The sequence below is a fragment of the Corvus hawaiiensis genome, chromosome 26 (genome assembly GCF_020740725.1).
Source record: "Corvus hawaiiensis isolate bCorHaw1 chromosome 26, bCorHaw1.pri.cur, whole genome shotgun sequence".
In the NCBI taxonomy this organism is placed as follows: Eukaryota; Metazoa; Chordata; class Aves; order Passeriformes; family Corvidae; genus Corvus; species Corvus hawaiiensis.
This window is the reverse complement of record NC_063238.1, coordinates 14,170,552-14,190,275: the sequence shown is the minus strand read 5'-3', so window position 1 is coordinate 14,190,275 and position 19,724 is coordinate 14,170,552. Positions and strand designations below refer to the sequence as shown.

The 19,724-nt window shown below is 37.2% G+C and overlaps 1 protein-coding gene across 4 annotated transcripts in view; it reads right to left on the bottom strand.

Annotated features, from left to right (window-relative positions):
• Positions 1–19,724, bottom strand: part of ZFHX4 (zinc finger homeobox 4) — a 149,417-nt gene that overhangs the window by 20,791 nt on the left and 108,902 nt on the right. For all 4 annotated transcript variants that reach the window (XM_048287246.1, XM_048287249.1, XM_048287247.1 and 1 more), the window contains exon 5: positions 4,661–4,777. In XM_048287246.1, the coding sequence (XP_048143203.1) occupies positions 4,661–4,777 (117 nt within the window). The remainder of the gene's footprint in view (positions 1–4,660; positions 4,778–19,724) is intronic.

The window sequence follows — 19,724 nt, the reverse complement described above, 5'->3', positions numbered from 1 at the left end:
GATTTTCATACCTAAGTTGTTAATTATTTCTTTGTGGTGTAATTTAGGCCAGTGATTTTTGCATGTTCTAGCTCAAATTAAAGCTTATTCATGGTGTATTTCCCTATTCAATATTACCAATTCATCATCATTGATTTATCACCTGAACAAGTCCCTTTCTGGAGCCCCCTGAATTTTTGCACTCTCAGGAACAGATCCTGGAGGCCTCTTTTAGACTGCTCAGTCAGTGCTGGGCCAACAAACCAAAGGACTCCCTATGCTTAAAGGTAAAATCTAAGTGATGAAATCACATAAGGCACCATTTTATTACTCACTTTGCTTTATGACTATTAATAGAGTACTCCCTGGCCTATCTATATTTACATATTATTCAAGTATTTCAACTGTGAGAATTATGGGAAGTAAAACAGTGACATACGATATTAAGAGAGAAAGGTTATTTCTTGGGTTTTAGAAAGGCAGATTCAAATTATTAACCTCTTTTCATTTCCAACTGTCAAAAACTTCTCTACTGTTTCTTACCTTATTAATATGTCACTTTTAAAATATCCTTTTTAAAGACAAATGGACCAGAATCTCAGCTGATGTTAACGGACACTGCTATACTGGAAGCTGAATTTAAAACACAAAATGAAAAAATTCCACCTTCTCTTCCCCTCATCACACTAGATTGTTCTCAACTGGTTGTTACAGAAATTATGAACCAAATTCTCCTTCAAAATTTTGTGGAAATGCATCTAACTGTGTTTTGGCAGTGATATTTAACTGCTAGTGAAATTTATCTTGAAGTGCACTCTGTGTGCGCCTGGGCACACACAAGGTTAATATTACACATCATCTTCCACCACAGGATGGAATAACTTAATTACTTCAAAGGGCCTATAATACTCATGAAACACATAGTTCTTGTTTCTATAAAAACAAGGGGGGTTTTTTGGTTAAATTTCTTTTGTGGTTAATATAATAAAACCATAGAGTTATAAAACACTGTGCTGGGGTCAATAAATGCATAACAAAGCACAGCTTTTTACAATGTTTACTACGATATTTATATAAACTGTCAAAGTTTACAGAGGCTTTGTTGTTTTTGTTGTCGTTTGGCTCTGGATTCATTCAACCCCAAACACTGTTACTTCTTATATGACTGAAGTTGCATCTGGCCAATAGTAATGTAACTGAGTCTGGAACTTCTGGTGAGCTTTAAAGAATAGAAAAAGGGTGGCTGATTTTGCCCTCTGGCACTGGGGAGTCACTTGCCCCTACGCATGGTGAAGATCAGAGTCCCCGAGCCACAGTGAACATGCCAAAAGCAGCGTTCAGCTTTTTATGCAATGATCCAGCTACTACAGCTCAGTCCCTTGTCTCGCTATACCAATGCTCTGCTTTCCACGTTGAATTTGCTGTTTTAGGGAGCTTTTGTAGAAAAGCTGTAAACACCTCTGGTCTTATAGAAAGGGTATCAAAGGAGAAGAGAGAGAGAAAATGTTACAGTCTTGAGCATGCTGTGTGGCACTCTTTTCATAGCTAGATGTTCCACTGCCATGCCATTCTTACCAGGCAGTTGTAGGAAAAGACTAAATCCAGTGGTTATTCATGTTTTAAATACTCACTTTTTATTCTTGAGACACATTATTTGTAGGTTTGGCGCTTTTTTGCAATTGTGAAACACAACTGCAATTCTTTTTATAATATAAAATACGCAGCTTATTTTAGATGAATAATGTAATTTCAATACATTTAGCTCAAAAAATAAGTTTAATTATAAATAAGTGCCATGGAATAGACTAGTCAATGATTGCCTGTCAGTAGCAGAATTTATTATTTAACTTGTGTAGGATTACTAATATAAAAATGACACAATTCACTGCAATTCAGATGTCATCACCTTCATAATATATTTTGAAGCCCCAAAAGAAAAATAAAATGTTTGTGCTTATTGACTAATAAGAGGGAGAAAGTTAATACAGTACATCTACTAGTGAGAAAAAAATCCAGGAAAAGCCATGATAAAACCACTATTTTCTTATTTAAGTATCTTTGTATTTGATAAAGATTGCATAATTTAAGACTTCTGACACATCAGATGATGTTATTCAGACTCAAAATAATTCTAAAATTATAATTACTGGTAGAGTATTCTTTCTAATTAGAGTAGAATGAAAGGATAATTTTCATTGCAATAATGAAGGTTAATTTCCATCCTTCCTCATGTTTACTACCTTATTAAAAAGTGCTCCCCTTAGCCATGGCAGAGACATATTACATTTTCAATGCAAATGTATTAATCTGGATAAATTCCATATTAATTCTTGCACTGCATAGAGCTGTAATTTGGGTTATAATTAATCTAAAGTGGCACTAGATTTAAATGACAATATAAATGAAGCATTAGTAGGCTTTTCTATTCTGAATGAATATTCAACAAATATAACTTGCATATTGCCAAGTCTCATTTTGAAAGCTCTACTCCTTGAGATAAGGTAAGCAACGCAGCACAACAGCTTACACAAACACACTGTTACTAAATACATGTTAATCCTTTCTTGTCTAATAGATTCTGTGCTAAAGAAGGGTCACACCACTTTCCTGTCTAACTTGTTAGTATTGTGATTAATTTATTGGTTTTCCTGAGATTTCTTTGGCAAGACTTGCAACATTCAACTCAGGAGAAAGCCCAAATTAACATTCAATTACACATAAGCAGTTATGCAGTCATTAGAAATACTTGTCAGATGAGTGGAAATTAAGATGATGGTTGGAATGTTACATATGCAGAATTAATTTAGATTAGAAAAATAAAAGTTTCTAAAATATTCAGGATTTTACAGTACAAACTATTTTCTGCAAAGCACAAAGGCAATCATGTATTTCAGCCCTTGTTTTTATATGAATCTTACTGCAAAGTTATTTGTGTAATTGCTGGCACGGGAATGCAGAACAATTATGCTGTTTTTTTGTAGTGCACCCAGTAGGCATCTGGATATAGGTTTGTCCTAATTAAACTTGGCCCTTATGAGTGGCTAATCCTGGTGGAATTTTGAGAATTCCCCTTCAGTATTTTTTTTCTAGATTCCATTTTTTTCCTTTTTTTTTTTTTTCTGGATCTTTAATACCATATTCTTTCCAAAAAAACTATAAATGGACCAACTTAAGAAAAAGAGAGGGCTTATAAATTCCCTGAAGTGGTTCACACTGTCCCCTAGGCAAAGTGTACGGTAGGAAATGCAGGCTGCAAGTGGCTGTCACCCCTCTCCTAGGGAGTGTCCAGGCCAGTCCCTGAGGAGACCACAAACTAGGATCTGTGTCAGCCTGGGAGCATGGCTTTAGTGCACTGCAGACAATTTTGACCAAGTCAGAGAGCCAGCCAAGGGGAATATATATTTTAAACCACAACACAGCTTCTTGCTCAACATCATCCTTGTCATCATCAGCCTTCCCTCAGTCTCTTGATCTCAAAAAATAAAGCGACTGAAGAGCAGTTGAGGTTGTAAACTGTGATGGGTACTGACCTTAGCCCATCAACAAGCAAACTTAAAGGAAGCTTTAATCTTTAAGTCAGTCTTCTGAATTGAATTCTGAAATAGAAAGGGCCATCTATAATTTTTTTTGGAAATAAATTCAAAAATGTTTCATATGTAAAGAGCAAATTGCAGTACGGGCAAATTTGGGTGTAAAGAAACTCAGATGTAAAATGGTATTTTCTCTACAAGTATACGTCTTTATGGATAATACAACCTCCTTTGTATGCTGCTGTCATCAGCATACAAGGAAAAGATATATGACTACTTGAAACTAATAGGCTTCAACCTGTTTCAGCACTTCTTCTGCTTCAGTGAATCCAACATAATGTAACTAGGTATAGCGTGCGGCAAAAGTAGCCAATGTAATATTCATTGTGACCATAGATTTCCATCTCATACATAAAAAGCATGGGTGAAGTCACATATTTGCCAAATCAAACACAGAAAAAGCCTTGGGTATCTACACCAGATGCTGGCCCTGGGTTTGTTTGTGCACAAGTAAATGTCATGACATAGAGGTTTTGTTTTCAAAGACAGTAGCTTTCATTACTGGGCTTTGTCTATTCCAGGAGATCAAAATTACCCAACCCATAATCCGTTTTCAATGATATTTCCTCTTTCTTAGGCTGAATCATCTGTAAACTTTTTCACTGGATTTTGTGTATTTTTTTGCAAATGCCTCAAATAAATGCCCAGGAAGAGGCCAGATTCTTGGGAGTAACTAATCTGTGAGCAAGAGCAAAAAATAATAACAAAAAACCCCACATTCTCTGGGTTAAAAGGGGGGCAAAACCTGATTGAAGAAAAAATTCAAGTGGTACCTAATCCTATGCTTATGAAAAATTAATATGCCATCAGAGGAATCACAAGTACAGCTAAGATTAATGAAAGGCGCTTAAAAAATTACAAGCACACAAACTGATTTGATTAAAAAATAATCTCACTGGTCGTCCTGTAATATTCTTCAACTTATCCGCATCTATCCTGTCAGATGGTTATGATTAAAAATAGGTCAATGGGAGGCTACTGATAGAAATCACATGCAAAATGTACATGCAATGAATAGTAGTGGGACAGTTTAAAATGAAAGGGCATTTCATAAGTTAAAAAAGGGGGAAAACAAAATTCTAGCATCTTACCAGAGTCTTTATTAGATTTTTTGCCTTCACTATTGTCTCTCTCACTTGAGTCTTTATCATCAGCCACAGCCACTGATGTACTTTTAGCAGACCCCTCTGTGTCTTCAGCTTGTTCTTCTGTGGACAAACACAGAAAAGATCTCAGGAAAGGAACTCAGTGACCAGTTAACAGCAGTTAAAAAATATGTCCTGTAATAAGAACAGCACTAACGGAGGGTGGCAAAACAGGGGGAAGAAGGGTTGGGGGGAAGAAAAGGGAAAGAACAGTGCTTTAAAGAGGCTGGACATTAATTCTAAATAATTTGCAATATTTCAAAACCTGACTGTGTCTTTACAAGAGTACCTGTTTTCCCCCAGTGTGACAGATTTAAAGTCTGTCATTTCATATTCTTTGGCTAGAAATGATTTGTGTTAAAATACATGCACATGCATGCACACACACGCATATACACACACCCCCCACAGGCTGGAACAAAAGCAAGCACATGTAAAAATGCATCTTGGAGCCAAAAAAAAAAAAAAGGGAGAACTCAAATATAAATCCTATTAGTGCAGCAGTATCCCGCTAATTGCAGTAAGTAAGTATTAGGTATTAGGTACTGTATTAAATATAAACCTCTGGCTTTGCGGGAGAAGTTTCAAATTTTGTCTCCAGGGGGAGCCATTCAGGATAAATGATGCAACTTGGTATACGGCTTCTGAGGAAGCAGCATTACCCACACCTCACTTACGTGTTCACACCAGCTAGATTACATGGAAATCTTCACAGTAACTCAAGCCCATTTAATTATTCGGTAAATCTTAGCTATGCTGCTACTGGTGGATTAATCTGTTTATGCAGTTAGCTTCTATGCTGGGGCTGTGTAGCACTAATCCGTGAAAGGCCCACTGTTCCTTTTCATCCTGTGATCATTTGTCTCTCACTGTGCTGATGTCACATTTTAATGAATTTTTAGCAATCTGAGTAATGCCAGATAACCAGACTTGCAACTCCCTACAGCACAGCATGCTGTTTTCATTGCAGCACACACACACACACACACAAAAATAAGAATCATATTTCCCTGTTCAGGTAGGAATTATATAAATTAGGAGGTGAAGGTAAAATGGGATTCAAAGCACCAGGCCGCTCAATTTCATAAAATCTTTAATGACCATATAAATTAACCCTGGAAAGGCAAAAGGTCACAGACACACATTTGCATACACTCTTCTATTCACTTTTGATAAGCAGAGCTTTTATGCAGGGAACATGATACAATTAACCCTTCAGGAACCATACAAAATGCAGCTACCGACATTTTAAGTGTCAAGCATTAACTGAAAATTACACACTGCATAAAATTTTCATTGTAAATGCTATAGTGATTGAAAGGGGAAATAGTGGCCCTCTTCGCACCCCATGTTTTATTAATAACATTCTGACAGCCGAATGAAATATCCTCTGTCATATGTAGCAGCTGAGCACAAAAAAATTGCTGCCTATTGCCTTACTGCCAGCCATACACTGAAACCCTATGCCTAGGCAAACAGCCCTCAGATCGATGTGGCAAACCTATCTGATTCTCAACTCTCTGCAAAACCTTTTGTAAATCGGAAGAGAAAAACACAGCTGCAATTTTGGAAACCGACCTTCCCCCATATCCCCTCAAAAAAATCCTGACCGCAGATCAATGTGTTTTGCATTGACATGGAAATACAATAGGTTAGGACTAAGCATGTGTGTCCACTTTTTGGAACAATGCAGGGAGAAAGATGGCCCCTTCTTTTAAAAATAATTGCATATTAAAAAAAAAATTTCCATGCGAATGGAAAGCCCCCTCATGCTGTGTGAGCGCTCTCCTCCCTGCAGTCCCCCGCCTCCTCCCACGCTGATAGCTAATCAAACATGGTAGGTATCCCTGCTGCAGCTGGAAGAGGGGCTGTGTTTGTCAGGGTGGCGGGGAGCACGGCGCGGGATGCTGCGCGCCTGTGATCATGCCTGGCTCGGGCTGTGTTGATGCTGAGCGCGCACACATGAGGCTCGTATCCAGTGTCAGGCCCCGTGGCCTCACGGAGCCGATGGCAATCCCTTTTCGACTCATCCTTGGGAACAGACGCATTGCTTCTTTTACTAGATTTACTGGCCCAATCCCCCTGGGCTGGAAAATGAAGTGTCAAAGTGCTACTGAGTGTCCTTATCTTGAGGGGACATAAAATTGTAAGGGCTATCGTGGCACACATTAATAAAACATTGTGTGTGTGTCAGGCAAAGAGAAAGAAAATTATGAAGGTACTAAAAGAAAAGCTACAGTATCATCTGGGTCTCATCAGACAATTTTTGCAGGGTGCTCTCCTGTTTTTCTGGTATGTGTTTTAAGTGTGAGAGAAATTCCCAGACATGTTCTCCTATACATCATCGTGGTGTCTGACCTCAGCCTGACCCTGGCAACAGTTTGAGAAATCTGAATGTGAACAAAGACTCTGTGTCAGCAGCAGGGAGAGATTGCGGGATAGACTTTCCCCATCAACTTAATCGCAAACAGCAGTTCTGAGGCCATAACTTTACAGGGCTGCACCAAGCCACAAACACATAACCTTTAGAGGTGAAACTGCCCCTCACTCCCCACCCCCCCTTCTGTGATTTTTCTCAGTCTTGTGGTGCTCCCTTTGATGTAGCAAGGCAATTAGCTGTAATGTTCAAGTACTGCAGACCTGTTTTATGGTTTGGAAGGTGAGAGCTGTTTATTACAGGTAGGCTCCTGGGGGCCATAAAGGCTTTGCAAATTTTTAATCATGCAAAAAACTAATCAAAATGTAACTTATACACACCATAAAAATTAATATCATTATTATGCATGGTATAAATTGCCTTCCTTGGCTTTCAATGGCACTCCCTTCTAGAAAATACATTTGGCATTCATTTCAGAAATATGTATGGCATTCACTTCAGAAGTAAATTTCATAGACAGAAATGATAATACAACTTCTCCTATTTTCCTTCAAAATTACGGAAAGGTTGTCTGAGACTCGCACTGTCACCACATATATTAAAAGGACAAGATGGAAATACAACAGCTCTAACTTAAAAGCAGTTAGCAAATTACAAAAAAAATCCTGAAGACCGTTTGTCAGAACAGATATTGAGGATATGTAACTAAGTGTGATGTCAAAGACATTACATACCTATGCCAGAATGCAACAAATATCTTTTTTTCGTAACATTTTTTTTCTTACTACATATGCCAACCAACAAGAATACCATGCAAAAACAAAAACTGGATGGCCCCTGCTTAAAGACAAATTATGAATTATTATGTATCACCAAAACACAGTAGGATTGTGCTACAGATTCCAAAGTAAGTCCGAATACTCTGTTTTAAATTTACAAGTATCCTGCCCATACACATTTACAAACGTTAGCTTTAAAAATGAATAGAACACCCGATTCAAATGCACTTTAATGGCTTTAATAACACTTACTATTGCAATATGATATTTTATTCACACCTGGTTTTATTTTGTCCAAATGTTGAAAATTTCTTTTGATGTTGGATGTCTTGAATTTAGCCATTATCAACCTTTTGCCTCACAACTGACTTAGAATTAAACACAAAAATGAGGTTAGCAACATTCTGCATTAAAACTGTGAAATAAAGAAAAATGAAAAATTTATGTCTCAGAGGTAACATTAATCAGTTGATACTGTATATTCCATATTTTATGTCATATATTTTAGTATTTTAATCTACACAGAGGTCTAATTCTGTACTGATTTTATGAAGTAAGACCCTTGTGATTTTCCTCTGTCCAATGAAGTCAAGACACGTGAAGATTTCAATTGCAAAACCCAGGCCTCAGACAAAGCTGAATAGCAGGTATCAGCAACGAAATTAGATAAATATTCATAAATACATTAGAAAAGCCTGACTTATGGAGGTGTGATGTAAGGAACAGATACATACACCATAAACAAAGGAGGGTATAGAGAAAAATACAATTTAAAAAAATTAAGTAGTTATTAGTGAAACAAGACATGGACAAGTTGAAACAATCTTCTCACCTTTAATTCAAAGGCACTGTGATAATCACAGGGGCAATCACCTTTCCCTGTGTTTTATCAGAGAAGTTTCCCTACTGATGAGCAGCACTGAGAATCTGTTTTCTAGTCTGTTTAAAAAAACATATTATTTTCAAGGGTTGATTTTGGTTCGTTTGGGGTTTTTTACATCACCGATATCTCAATTAACAGCCAGCAGTTCCTGTTTTGGTCCTGGATTACTTTGTTGTTGTTGTTGTTGGTATCCCTTTTGCCCTCTCCAAATTGCAAGTAATTTCCTAAATAAGGATGATCTACTGGTTGTGGGTGAGTAATTGTGGTTATGAGAGAGAAAACAAGATTAAGCAAGTGTTTGTGGCTGAGGGCCGGATGGATGGGGAACAAATAAATCAATTGACTAAAGTAGTAAGCAAATAAATATGAAATGAGAGAAAGATTTTTAAAAAATAATTATGTTTTTTTACTGAATATGTTCAATAAATAGCTGAATCTAAGGTACCCGGAAGTGTTCATAACAGGTGTATCCCAGGTTCAACCAGCAGAGTGAATTGCTTATTAACTGTCCCATGAGAAGAGAACCACCAGTAAAGGATAACAGTAGGGTGTGGATTGGAGGGATGGAAAGACAACAGATAATGTAGGGAAAGGAGAAACAAAGGAAAAGGAAAACAAAAACTATGCAAAAGAAGTAAAAGTTAAATAAAAGCTGGGCTTGTGGGTTGACTTCTGTATTATCCTAGTTATACTACTTTGTTGATGAACTTTCCCCAACTTCTGCATTGTCATTTATTCACCCAAATACTCCAGAAAGTATTTGTTCTATATTCTGGCTGGCCTTGCAGTGCATGACTGAGGAATAGGATGCCTCACTCATTCAGGATCTTGACTGCATCCTCTAGTGGTCATATTTCATCTTCAAACAGGATTTCTAATTTCTCCTTTAGGGACTCGGGGTGAATAACGGCACCAACCTGTTAATAACTGTTTCTAATCGCTGTGTTATATTCAAAAGTAGAACTCTTAGAAGGCTGAACTTCCCACAAACAAGCCTATAATTAAGTGACGATGATGATCATATTGACCAGAAAGTGCTAACTGGCAGTTACTACCAAATGGTATAATTTTGTTTTGTGGTGCATCATTTGAATTTTTATGGCAGTCTAATGCTTCTCATTGAAATGTATCACCGGGCCAGAGGAGGCCGACTGCAAAGCTGGCTGGACAGTGTGCCATGGTGGCTCCTTCCCAAAGAGTGTCACAAATCACATCCATTTTATCCACCCATTTCCACCCAGCAGCCTGTATTCCCCACTTGCCACACTCAGCCTCACCCCCCTGGCTGCTGGAAAGTGGCAGCTCTTATCTACCCTACTTGGTTTTGCTTCTTAGCTTCTGAAGGCAGAAAACATCCATTGTCACCAGCTAATCTGCCCAGCACTTTATTATTTCCTGATCTATTTTTTTCTACTTTTTTTTTTTTTTTTTTTTTAAACTGCAGTCTACTTCCAGCTGCTGGAAAAGGAATGTTCTCCCCAGAAGTTTGGAGGGGTGGGGTGTCCTTTCCAGTCCGGCTGCTGTGCAAGCTTTCCCTCCCTCTCATTGCTGGCTGAGATTGCTTTCTAGTCTCCCTCCCATAGTCTCAGAGCAAATCAGGAAAAGAAGCATGTTTTACTCTGATAATGGCGCAAATGTGGAAAAGAATTGTTGGTAAACTTATGCTGAGCCATACTGATTTATAAGAAAATAGGAAAAATTGTGGTTTGTATTTTTGTTGTTTTATTTCTACATTAATATTTTATCAAGTATTTTGCAAGAAGCAAAAGAAGCATATGCTGACAAAACCATTAACAGAGAATGTCAGCTATTCAGAATGAAACTCAGAAATGCTTTCCAGATGTGATTGGAGATGTACAGTTAATCATTTATTATGCAGAAAGGGATACTTTTCTTACTTGGCCATCTCTAGAAAGGCATTGAAGCGTGAAACTATATTGAGAATAGTCTAACTTTTCCAACTGATCGTTACTTTTCTTTTGGCTGCCATTATGGTTCATAGAAAATGCTGTTTCCCCCATCAGCATAAAGCATGAAGAGCACTACCATTGTCTGACTTGAAGACTAATACATTTCCATCAAGGTTATGTAGAAAAGAAAATTAAACCTCACTGTTAATTCTTATTCAACGTGCTGGATATACCCTGCCTAATTTCAGGCATTGCTCTAAGTTCATTCTCCATGGAGAGAGAGACACAAGGGCACAACTCTGACTTTTCATAGATGAATTGTTAATTCCTCCCTGATTGCAGAGGGATTTTAAAATGAAGTTTAGTGTTTGGAATGCAGACTTTTCACCTGGGCAGTGCTGTTAAACACTGGAAGTTAGCTGGGTGAACCCACGCCTGACCTAAAGCTCAGAAAGTCAAGGAGGGTTTCCTCATGACCTTCACCAGTGTCCTTCCTGGATGTTCATTTCAAGCCAGTGGCGGGAAAAAAAGCAAAATACTGCATCTTCACAGTATAATTCACTTTACTTTTTCTGTTTTGCTGTTCAATCTGTGTGTTCAATGTCCCTTCACATACAAACACTTCTACTGTCCCTAATTTCTTGCATTTTTTCCTACGAGCTGAGTTTCCATTATAACATGCAAGTGGTGAGACTGATTCTCCAATTCTGTTTTCAGAAAAATCCTTCAGAGTTTATTTACAAAGAAACTATGATGTTAATTAAGAATTCATTTAAAATGTCATTTAAATGATGTATTTTATTAGTGACTCAGTTTGGGGGTTTCTCTCTGATATACACTGTAAAATCCCTTTTATTTACCTTCCAGACTTTCTCTGAATTACTCACCTCTTTTTGGCTCGCTAACAGTACATCTCTGAAATTATCTGTAAAGAATTCTGTTAGTGCATATATTTCTTCTTTGTCTTTTGAGAATACTAGAGGTAAAAGAATTTATTTTCTTTGCCATCTCCTGATCATTTTGGAATGACTATCCTCTGGTGGTCTAGCAGACCTAATGACTCCTGCAGGCTTTCTATTTCTGAGATACTTCAACAATTCCTGTTTAGCTTTTCTAGGTACCTTCACATATTTTCTCCTCATAGCCAATCTCTATGTTCAGTTTTATTAACATCACTTTGGCTTTATTTCTACTTCTAAGGTTACTTTTTCTGACCTGATAAATTCTTGTACTATGTCTTGTAATGTAGCTAACTACAGCCCTCCAGTTTAAATATTCCTCTTTCTTGATGCTGTCACAGGCAGAAGTAGGTGATCTATTTATACTGAGTAACATTTTTCCTGAACAAAAAACACCTTCTGAATTTTTTAAAAAATAATCTTTTAATCAAATAGCAGAATTATTTGTTGGGGGATTGAGGTGAGGGAGGTGTTGGTTTGTTTGTTTTCTACAATTACCTGACAAGTAGTCTATAGCATGTATAGCAATCTATGGATTATTTTACAAACCTACTTGTTACAAATATTACTTAAAGCTTGGCTTCTTTAACATATGCATGAACATATGAAGTGGTCCTTAGGGTTTTCTTTTTCAGAAAGACAACACAGGTGTTATTTTAGCTTTTCCTCCAACCCAGATTACAATGTTGGAGTGATTTGTAAGAATCTTCACCAAGACATCCACTGCAAATTACTCCAAAAATTCTTCTGTAAAAACTGGATTTCCTGGCTCAGCTGGAGCTGTACTATTCAAAATATAGTATACTGACACATGGTCAAACTCCTCTAACAGGAGGAAAAGATAAAAGTCTGCTCATCAAAACCAGTAAAAGTAGTAAAAACCAGCAGTGCATTCCTGCCTTCTTGCTGGCTCTCAGCCCCTTCTGTTACTGTCTTTATTTGCCTTCTGAAGACACAATATGGAAAATTCAGACAACAAACTTTTGTGTAATTACTTGAGTATTATGAAGTTTTGAGGAATGTTCCTGACTGGTATTATAGTATTTTAGTGTGCTTGGGATGCATAGCCATAACATCACACATCTCTATCCCCTTTCCACAGTAGCAGGATCCTTTCAATTTCAGTACTGTGCTTCAATACCTCAACCTGGTCTTTTCTTGCTGCATTGTTTGGAATCAGGAATTACACTATACTATTGATTAATATGAGTGCACTGCCAAGTTTGCTAGAGACACTTTGATGGCATACTTTGAAGACGAGAAGTATCAGTTGGTTCTCAGCACAAAGATGTGTGACTCACAAATACTGAAATAGAGGAGATGGCAGACAAATTTTCTGAATTCAAAAATGCTGGCTATATCTAGGGGTTCTCCCAGGGCCAAGTCAAGCATTTCAGGTCACCCAGTCTTTCTGTAAAGCTACCTATCACAGCAACAGAAGGGCATGAGTTGGCTTGATTTGTATCCATTTTGCTTCTTACTAAAGCAGTGTGACATAATAATTTCCTCCATCTTTCATTTCCTCTTTCCTTCAGTTAAGTTTTTCAATTCTCATTGTTCAGTGTACTGCACTGCTCTTACTTTTCCTAAATGTTCGTCTAATTTGAATGCTCTTTCTCCCATACACAGCAGATGCCCCACACCCTCTAAATTAATTTTCATTGTCAGCAATATAATTTTACCTCTGTGGAAGCTTAAAGACTTGCTTATAGAATCCTCACTCACAACTGCCCAATGAACACAAATCTACAGTGCCAATCTAGCTGAAGTCCTGAAATGCCTTGTGAGGTGGCTCTGTTGATACCACTGAAAATACCTCAGAGAAAACTTCTGAACAAGACTTGAACTTAACATTTGTTTTTAATGTCTTTAGACAAGTAGATAGGAGGACCCATTTGCAAGTGTAATCCAGACTTCCCACCATACATATGCCTTTTCATTTGCTTATAGCTTCAAAACTTTTAAGTGCTTGAGCTGAAATCAGCTGTGCTGAAGCCCTGCTGCAGGTTGGATAGCATTTGCCTTTTTTTTTTTTTTTTTTAAATTTCAGCCAAAGTGATTAATCTACTTCTAAGAATAGGATTAGGAAAAATATATGTTTATATGTATGTGTACATTTTTAAAATCTTTAATGTTCCAGTGATTTTAATCTAGAACCCAAAATCTGGCAGACAGGATGACATCTGGATGTGGTACATTGGATTAAGCTGCCCAAATTCAGCCAAGCAATACAGCTTTTAAAAATTCTACTTACCCATGCTCAGAAAAGCTCCTTGCACTGAAGAGCTGACATTCTGCTAGGAATCTGTAATCACTGAAGACAGTCACACCCCCCACAGTGCTGAGAGCTCACCAAAGTGCACAGGCAGTCACATCCCACAGAGCTTCCACAAACCCCTTCACCCAGCTCCTGTGTGTACTAACCAAAGCACATTCCCTCCTCAAAGGGAGACTACAACTTAAATAGATCTTCTAAAATACAAATTCTCCTGGCAGCTTCCCTGCACAACTAAACTGCAACCACATTATCCTTACTATGATGATAACCAAGGGAAACCAATCTCTCCCTTTTTTTTTTTTTGGCTGTGTATCATTGTTCTGGGAGCTGGCAGCTTATAGGAAAGCAGGAGCAGCATGTCCCCCCCCCACCCCCCCCGTGCTCATAGGTTGGCAGGAGCAAAAGAGGTATGGAAGGGAGATTTTTGGGTCAGAGAAAGAACTGGAAAAAAGCAAGCAGAATTGGTCTGAGGAAAAGAACATGAAAATCCAGAAGATGGAGAAGGGAGGAGAAAATTAGGATCAAATGAAAAATAGAAGGCAGGAAACTCTAATCAGCCACACACCAAAGTCCAGAACCAAACTGGACTTCAGGAAATAGAGCTGGCTGGGACCAAAAGTACAAAAATGCACAGAGAAAACAATAGGTGAAAACAACGATTACTAGGCAATGAGATTGGAAACTTAATTTAGAAAAATATGGTGTCCCCCAAGGCCCAATATTAAATCCCTGATTTTTTGTCATTATTATAATTCTTCTTCTTGCTTATTGCACTACCCTTTGCCAGTGTTTATCCACAGAGCAGACAAAAACATTCTGCTACTCTCAGCTGGCTTGCTAGCTCTAGCAAGGGGGCTTGTGTAGCAAATTCAAACCCACTGCTGTTTCATGAACCTTTCAGTAGAGTACTACATGGTCAATTTTTTTTTCCTAGTTTAAGGCTTAATAGCTATAGGACTAGAGATGCAAATCATCCCGTCCCCCCTATGTTTTTTGAGCTATTAATAATATCACAAAAGTAAAATACTTTATTATCTTTAAAAATAAAATACTCTTCCCTTCTGACACAATATTTAATATCTTGATCAAGCTCTACCTTATGCAAAACCTCTTGCCTTATTCAGTGCACAAAGCTATTGATACTTATCTAGTGAAAAGCTATTCAGGACTTTATTCCTTACTGTTTAGCATGAAGCCACATGTTCTACTTGCTACATCTCCTCAACCTATTCTGAAAGTCAAATTATTCATTTCATTATTGACTTCTTATTGCTGCACAAACATTAATGAATTTATCTTCATTATCTCCTAAGAGATGAGGAGGAAATTCTGCAATTTCAGAAAGGGAAGTTATACAGAAATTGAGGTTAAAAAAAAAATCTAACTTGGAGAACCCAGTTTGATACAGATGGGACCCAATTTTTTCAAAGTACATAGCACTATATAGCACTTAATATGCTCAAAGCACAGCACTGATTGCTTTCATTTGCAGCTCTGTGTGTTCAGCACTTATTTAACACTATCGTAGAGCCTCCAATCAAGCACTTAGAAAATGAAGGCCACACAGTTAGTGAACTCCTATGAAAAGGCTGGGTAAGGTGACCTGCTTAGGAAAAAAAAAACCCAACTCTCCAGCAGAAACAGATATGGAAACAAGTTCTTCATTGTCTTAAATATACCACATTATTTCTCTTCACACTGTATGCATGAGGATTTTCCTGCACAAAGTAGGCTGAAGTTCACAGGGGGGGTGTGAATAAAAACATAACATTTTACTGATTTACTCTACTATATTAGACCTAACTTAGCTAATTTAGGAATAGTATTTAGGAACAGGACTTAGGAATTTAGGAATAGCGCAGTGATTGTAGTTAGCAAATATCATAGTGAGTGTAAAACAAAGAGTCTTCTTTTTTATTTTATATACAGGCAGGTATCTGTTCTAATGCTGATGAAATGCAATAATTTTGAGTTGGCAAACAGTGTTTTCAAGCACAATAATCAATTCATACATGTTGTAATTACTAAAAATACTGTAGCTTCTCTTATGATGGAAAGAGACAAAGATGAGACACAATTACAATCGGAGAGATGTGCTACATTTGTGGAAATTATTGTTTTCTTTTTGAAACAAGATGTTTTGATCACCTCAGCATAAATTAGCTCCACAGTTATCACTAAGATGAAGAACAGAAATAAAAATATATGAACTTTTTTAAAGTATTGGCACGGATTTTCTTTGCTTGAGTAAAGGTATTCACAGAAGTTGAAATTTTCAGAGGCCATACTACAAAAAAAAATGGGCTTAAGTGAACCCACATTTGATTTCCAGAAGTGCTCAGTGTTAATCTTAGCACCCATGGGCTGAAAGCTGAGCAGTTTTGAGAATCTCCATAGTCTCAGAGGAATTAGCAAAACGCCACACATTAGGCACAGAGGATTTTTACCAATGAAAAATAGATGGTCAACACCTGGCCTTTAAGCAGATTTTATAGTCCTCATAAAACATATATCCTCTATACATACCAACCTACAAATATATTGAGAAAGTTCCACTCATTTCAAATCATGTGTTCACAAAGCCATGTGTGCTGGGCTTTGAGGTCTGGGGATTATAATAGCCACTCGTTTATAGCAGTATTTCACTTGAAAAGTGGAACATGATGTGAAGCAAGCAGCACATAGCTTCCAAAATCAGGAGAAAAAAAAAACCCTATGAAGTTTCCTATTATAAGAGCAAGATTAATTTAGGCATCTTCATAAAAAAATAAAATAAATTCTGCTGCTTACTGTATAGTTAATCCATGCATCTTTAAAGACTTCTATTTTTAGTCTCATACAGCATCTGAGCATACAATGTTGAGATCTTTTTTAGATATGGGTAAAAGAGCTTGAGTTTGGTTTTTTACATCTTCTATTAATCTTTTTTAACAAAAAAAATCTGTGAAAATTAAACAAGTGGCTTTTAGGCACAGTCCTATCTTTCTGTTGCTGACAGAGAGTCAGATTTGCTGATCTGGGGACATTTCGGAGCCACACACATGAAAGACATGAAATGCTTGCATCCGACAAGCATTTCAGATAACTGTCTGAAAATGCAAGATGAAGCAACTACTGGAGGCACCACAATTTTCTGTCTAAACACCTCTTTTTTGAGATACATTCCCTTCAGTATCCCAGAAAAGCTTGGGCAGATATCCTTTTTCTCTCCAATATGTACCACATATTCGTTTGCCACTCATGGAACTTTTTAAAATGCATTGTGTGGTTAAGAACCAGTGCTCCAGTTCAATTCACTGCAGAAACTGCATTCGAGATTTTGCTTGCCTGTTTTATTTGCAATAGCCTCTGTCCCAAAAGCACAGGTGGGGGAAGGAAGAGGTATGGTACAGGCTTTCTCCTCAGAATTTGTTGTGGAGATGAAATGGGGCACCATCAATTTCATATGAACACTATTTGGGCAGGAACTAGTCATCAGTCTGACATTTACATTTATCTAGATGCTCTGCGAAAGCTTCCACATCTGGTTAGCCCAGCACACTTGACATAGTGAAGACCAGCACTGATAAACATACTTGTTCTATTCTCGAATGAGGAGGAAATACGAAGAGACTTCATCCAAGGCTTTTCAGAGTTAGTATCTATTTTGAACTGCATGTGACAATGAGGTGACATTCCTCACTCATTCCCCCATGTGCAGCACACACTTTGTCAGACTAACAAAATCCATGTTTTAGCTGATGGCTAAAAGGGATCCCATGCATGTTTTTGTGTCTTCAGAGAATGTCAGCCTGGCAGGATCCTAAGCTCAAATGGATTGCATGACGTGTGCCCATTTCAAAATATATGCATACAAGTACAGCAGGCTGGTTTTGGAGACCATCTCACAAAGTTATTACAAAGCTGAACATCATTAAAAAGTGAAAATGTTTTGCTCAAATATATAATTACAGAGAAAGAAGAATCAATTGACAAGGTGACTTCAACAGAAACTGAGAACACAAGGAATCAGAAGTGTGCAACTTTAAACTTGCCCCTAACTAGGGGAGTTAGATGCTTCAACATGAAAAAAAGAAACAGAACTAAGCTGAACACTTACATTTCATCCATCATGGGGTTAAGTAAAACTATTTTGCATCTTTCAAATATGGAAATTCAGACATCAGTGTAACAAAAATAATTTTTACCTTTATTTAACTAAGACATTTAAAGTCAACTTCTAAAATAGAAAGAAAATACTATTCCGTCAGGATTTTATGAGCTATGACAAGCCCATACATCCTGCATTTCCAAATAAAATAGAAACATGATTGGTCTGAAGGTCCATTTGGGGACACAGAATGTATGTCAGCTCTTTCTGAAAAATCAGGTACCATACCTTTAAGAGAAACAAGCTGAAAATGGAATCTGATTCAAGTAGATCTTCTTCCTCACAAGTTACTCATTGAAAATCGTATAAGAAATGCCACTTGAGACTACTATAAATTCAGCATAACTAAGTTTGAACTCAACCCTTAGTTTCTAACAGAAAAAAAAAATCAAAGGTGAAAACAAAATTGCTAAATACTTCAAAGACAACATGCAGGTTCAGCAGCTTTCAATGAAGTTTTTCCAGAAGCAGTTGCTGATCAAACTTTAGAGAAGACATATTTCATGTGTGTTCATTAATTCAAAATAGGAAAGTTTTCAGTCCTACTGCTGTCATTCATTCCCTCATAGCAAAAAAAATGGACTGCTACTGGAAGCCAAGACCTACTGCTCAGCCTCTAGCTACCAAAGGCAAGTAAGGTGCTTCTGTGAGCTAAGTAATAGGTGTGCATTACTGCTGGCAACAGGAAAGAAACGTCTTGTTGCAGGAATGTATGAAGAACAGTCAACTTTTGGAACTTTTATGGAAAGTCTCATGATAGGTGCTCTACTCACAATGTTGGCTTAAGAGTTATGCAAGAACATGAGCTTTCACTTGGTAACAAAGTTGAATAAAATAATGTCATATTTCTGGGGAAAGAAAAAACAAGAAACTATTTAAAAAACACCACCACCATTACATAAGGCCTAAGCAAATAGAAAAGCTAAAACTCAAACCCAAATATGTTATAATCAGCTCACAATTATCCAGAGTAGAGGGGTGGGGTTACTTAAATAAAGCAAAACCATATGTAAACTAAACTAAAAGAGCACATTTAGTACATTCACTTTTGAAGTAATTCTCTTACTTCCACTTGTAAATAGCTACCTATGGAATGCAGAAATGGTGTTAAATTGCAGTGAGCAGAGCAGACCTGATAGAGTAGTATTTATTTTGTGTCATGTATTCTGTAACTATGAGCTGCAGCTGGTGGTGTGGACAGCAGATGGGCTCTGGTTGAGCCACAATCCAGGTAATCAATTCACTGATAATTCAAATTTGACTTCTTTATAAATATCAGGAATTTTAATGCAGTCTTATGACTGTTGAATTATGGAACTGAAAATATTACAAACTGTCAAAAAATACAAGCTACCCTCCAAAAACCTTCCCCCAATTAAATTCCCTTGGCTGTAACTTAGAGTAACTGTAAGCCTTGTAAAAACCCTTTTACTGAATGTCTCCACCTATGTTTTTTCCCTCCAGCTACAAGCATAAGAAAAAAAAAGTTGAGAAATGAAGAAGTTGTGAAATTTGATAATTGGGTTAATGATAATAATAAAAAGAAACCTTTGAACAATTGAGGACAAAAAAATCTTTTATTGGGAAGATGTTTTCTTCCTCAGATGAATTATAGATCAACTCTGCGGAAAACACTGTTTGATAATTATTCAAGGGCTCCTATGATTAAGAAAA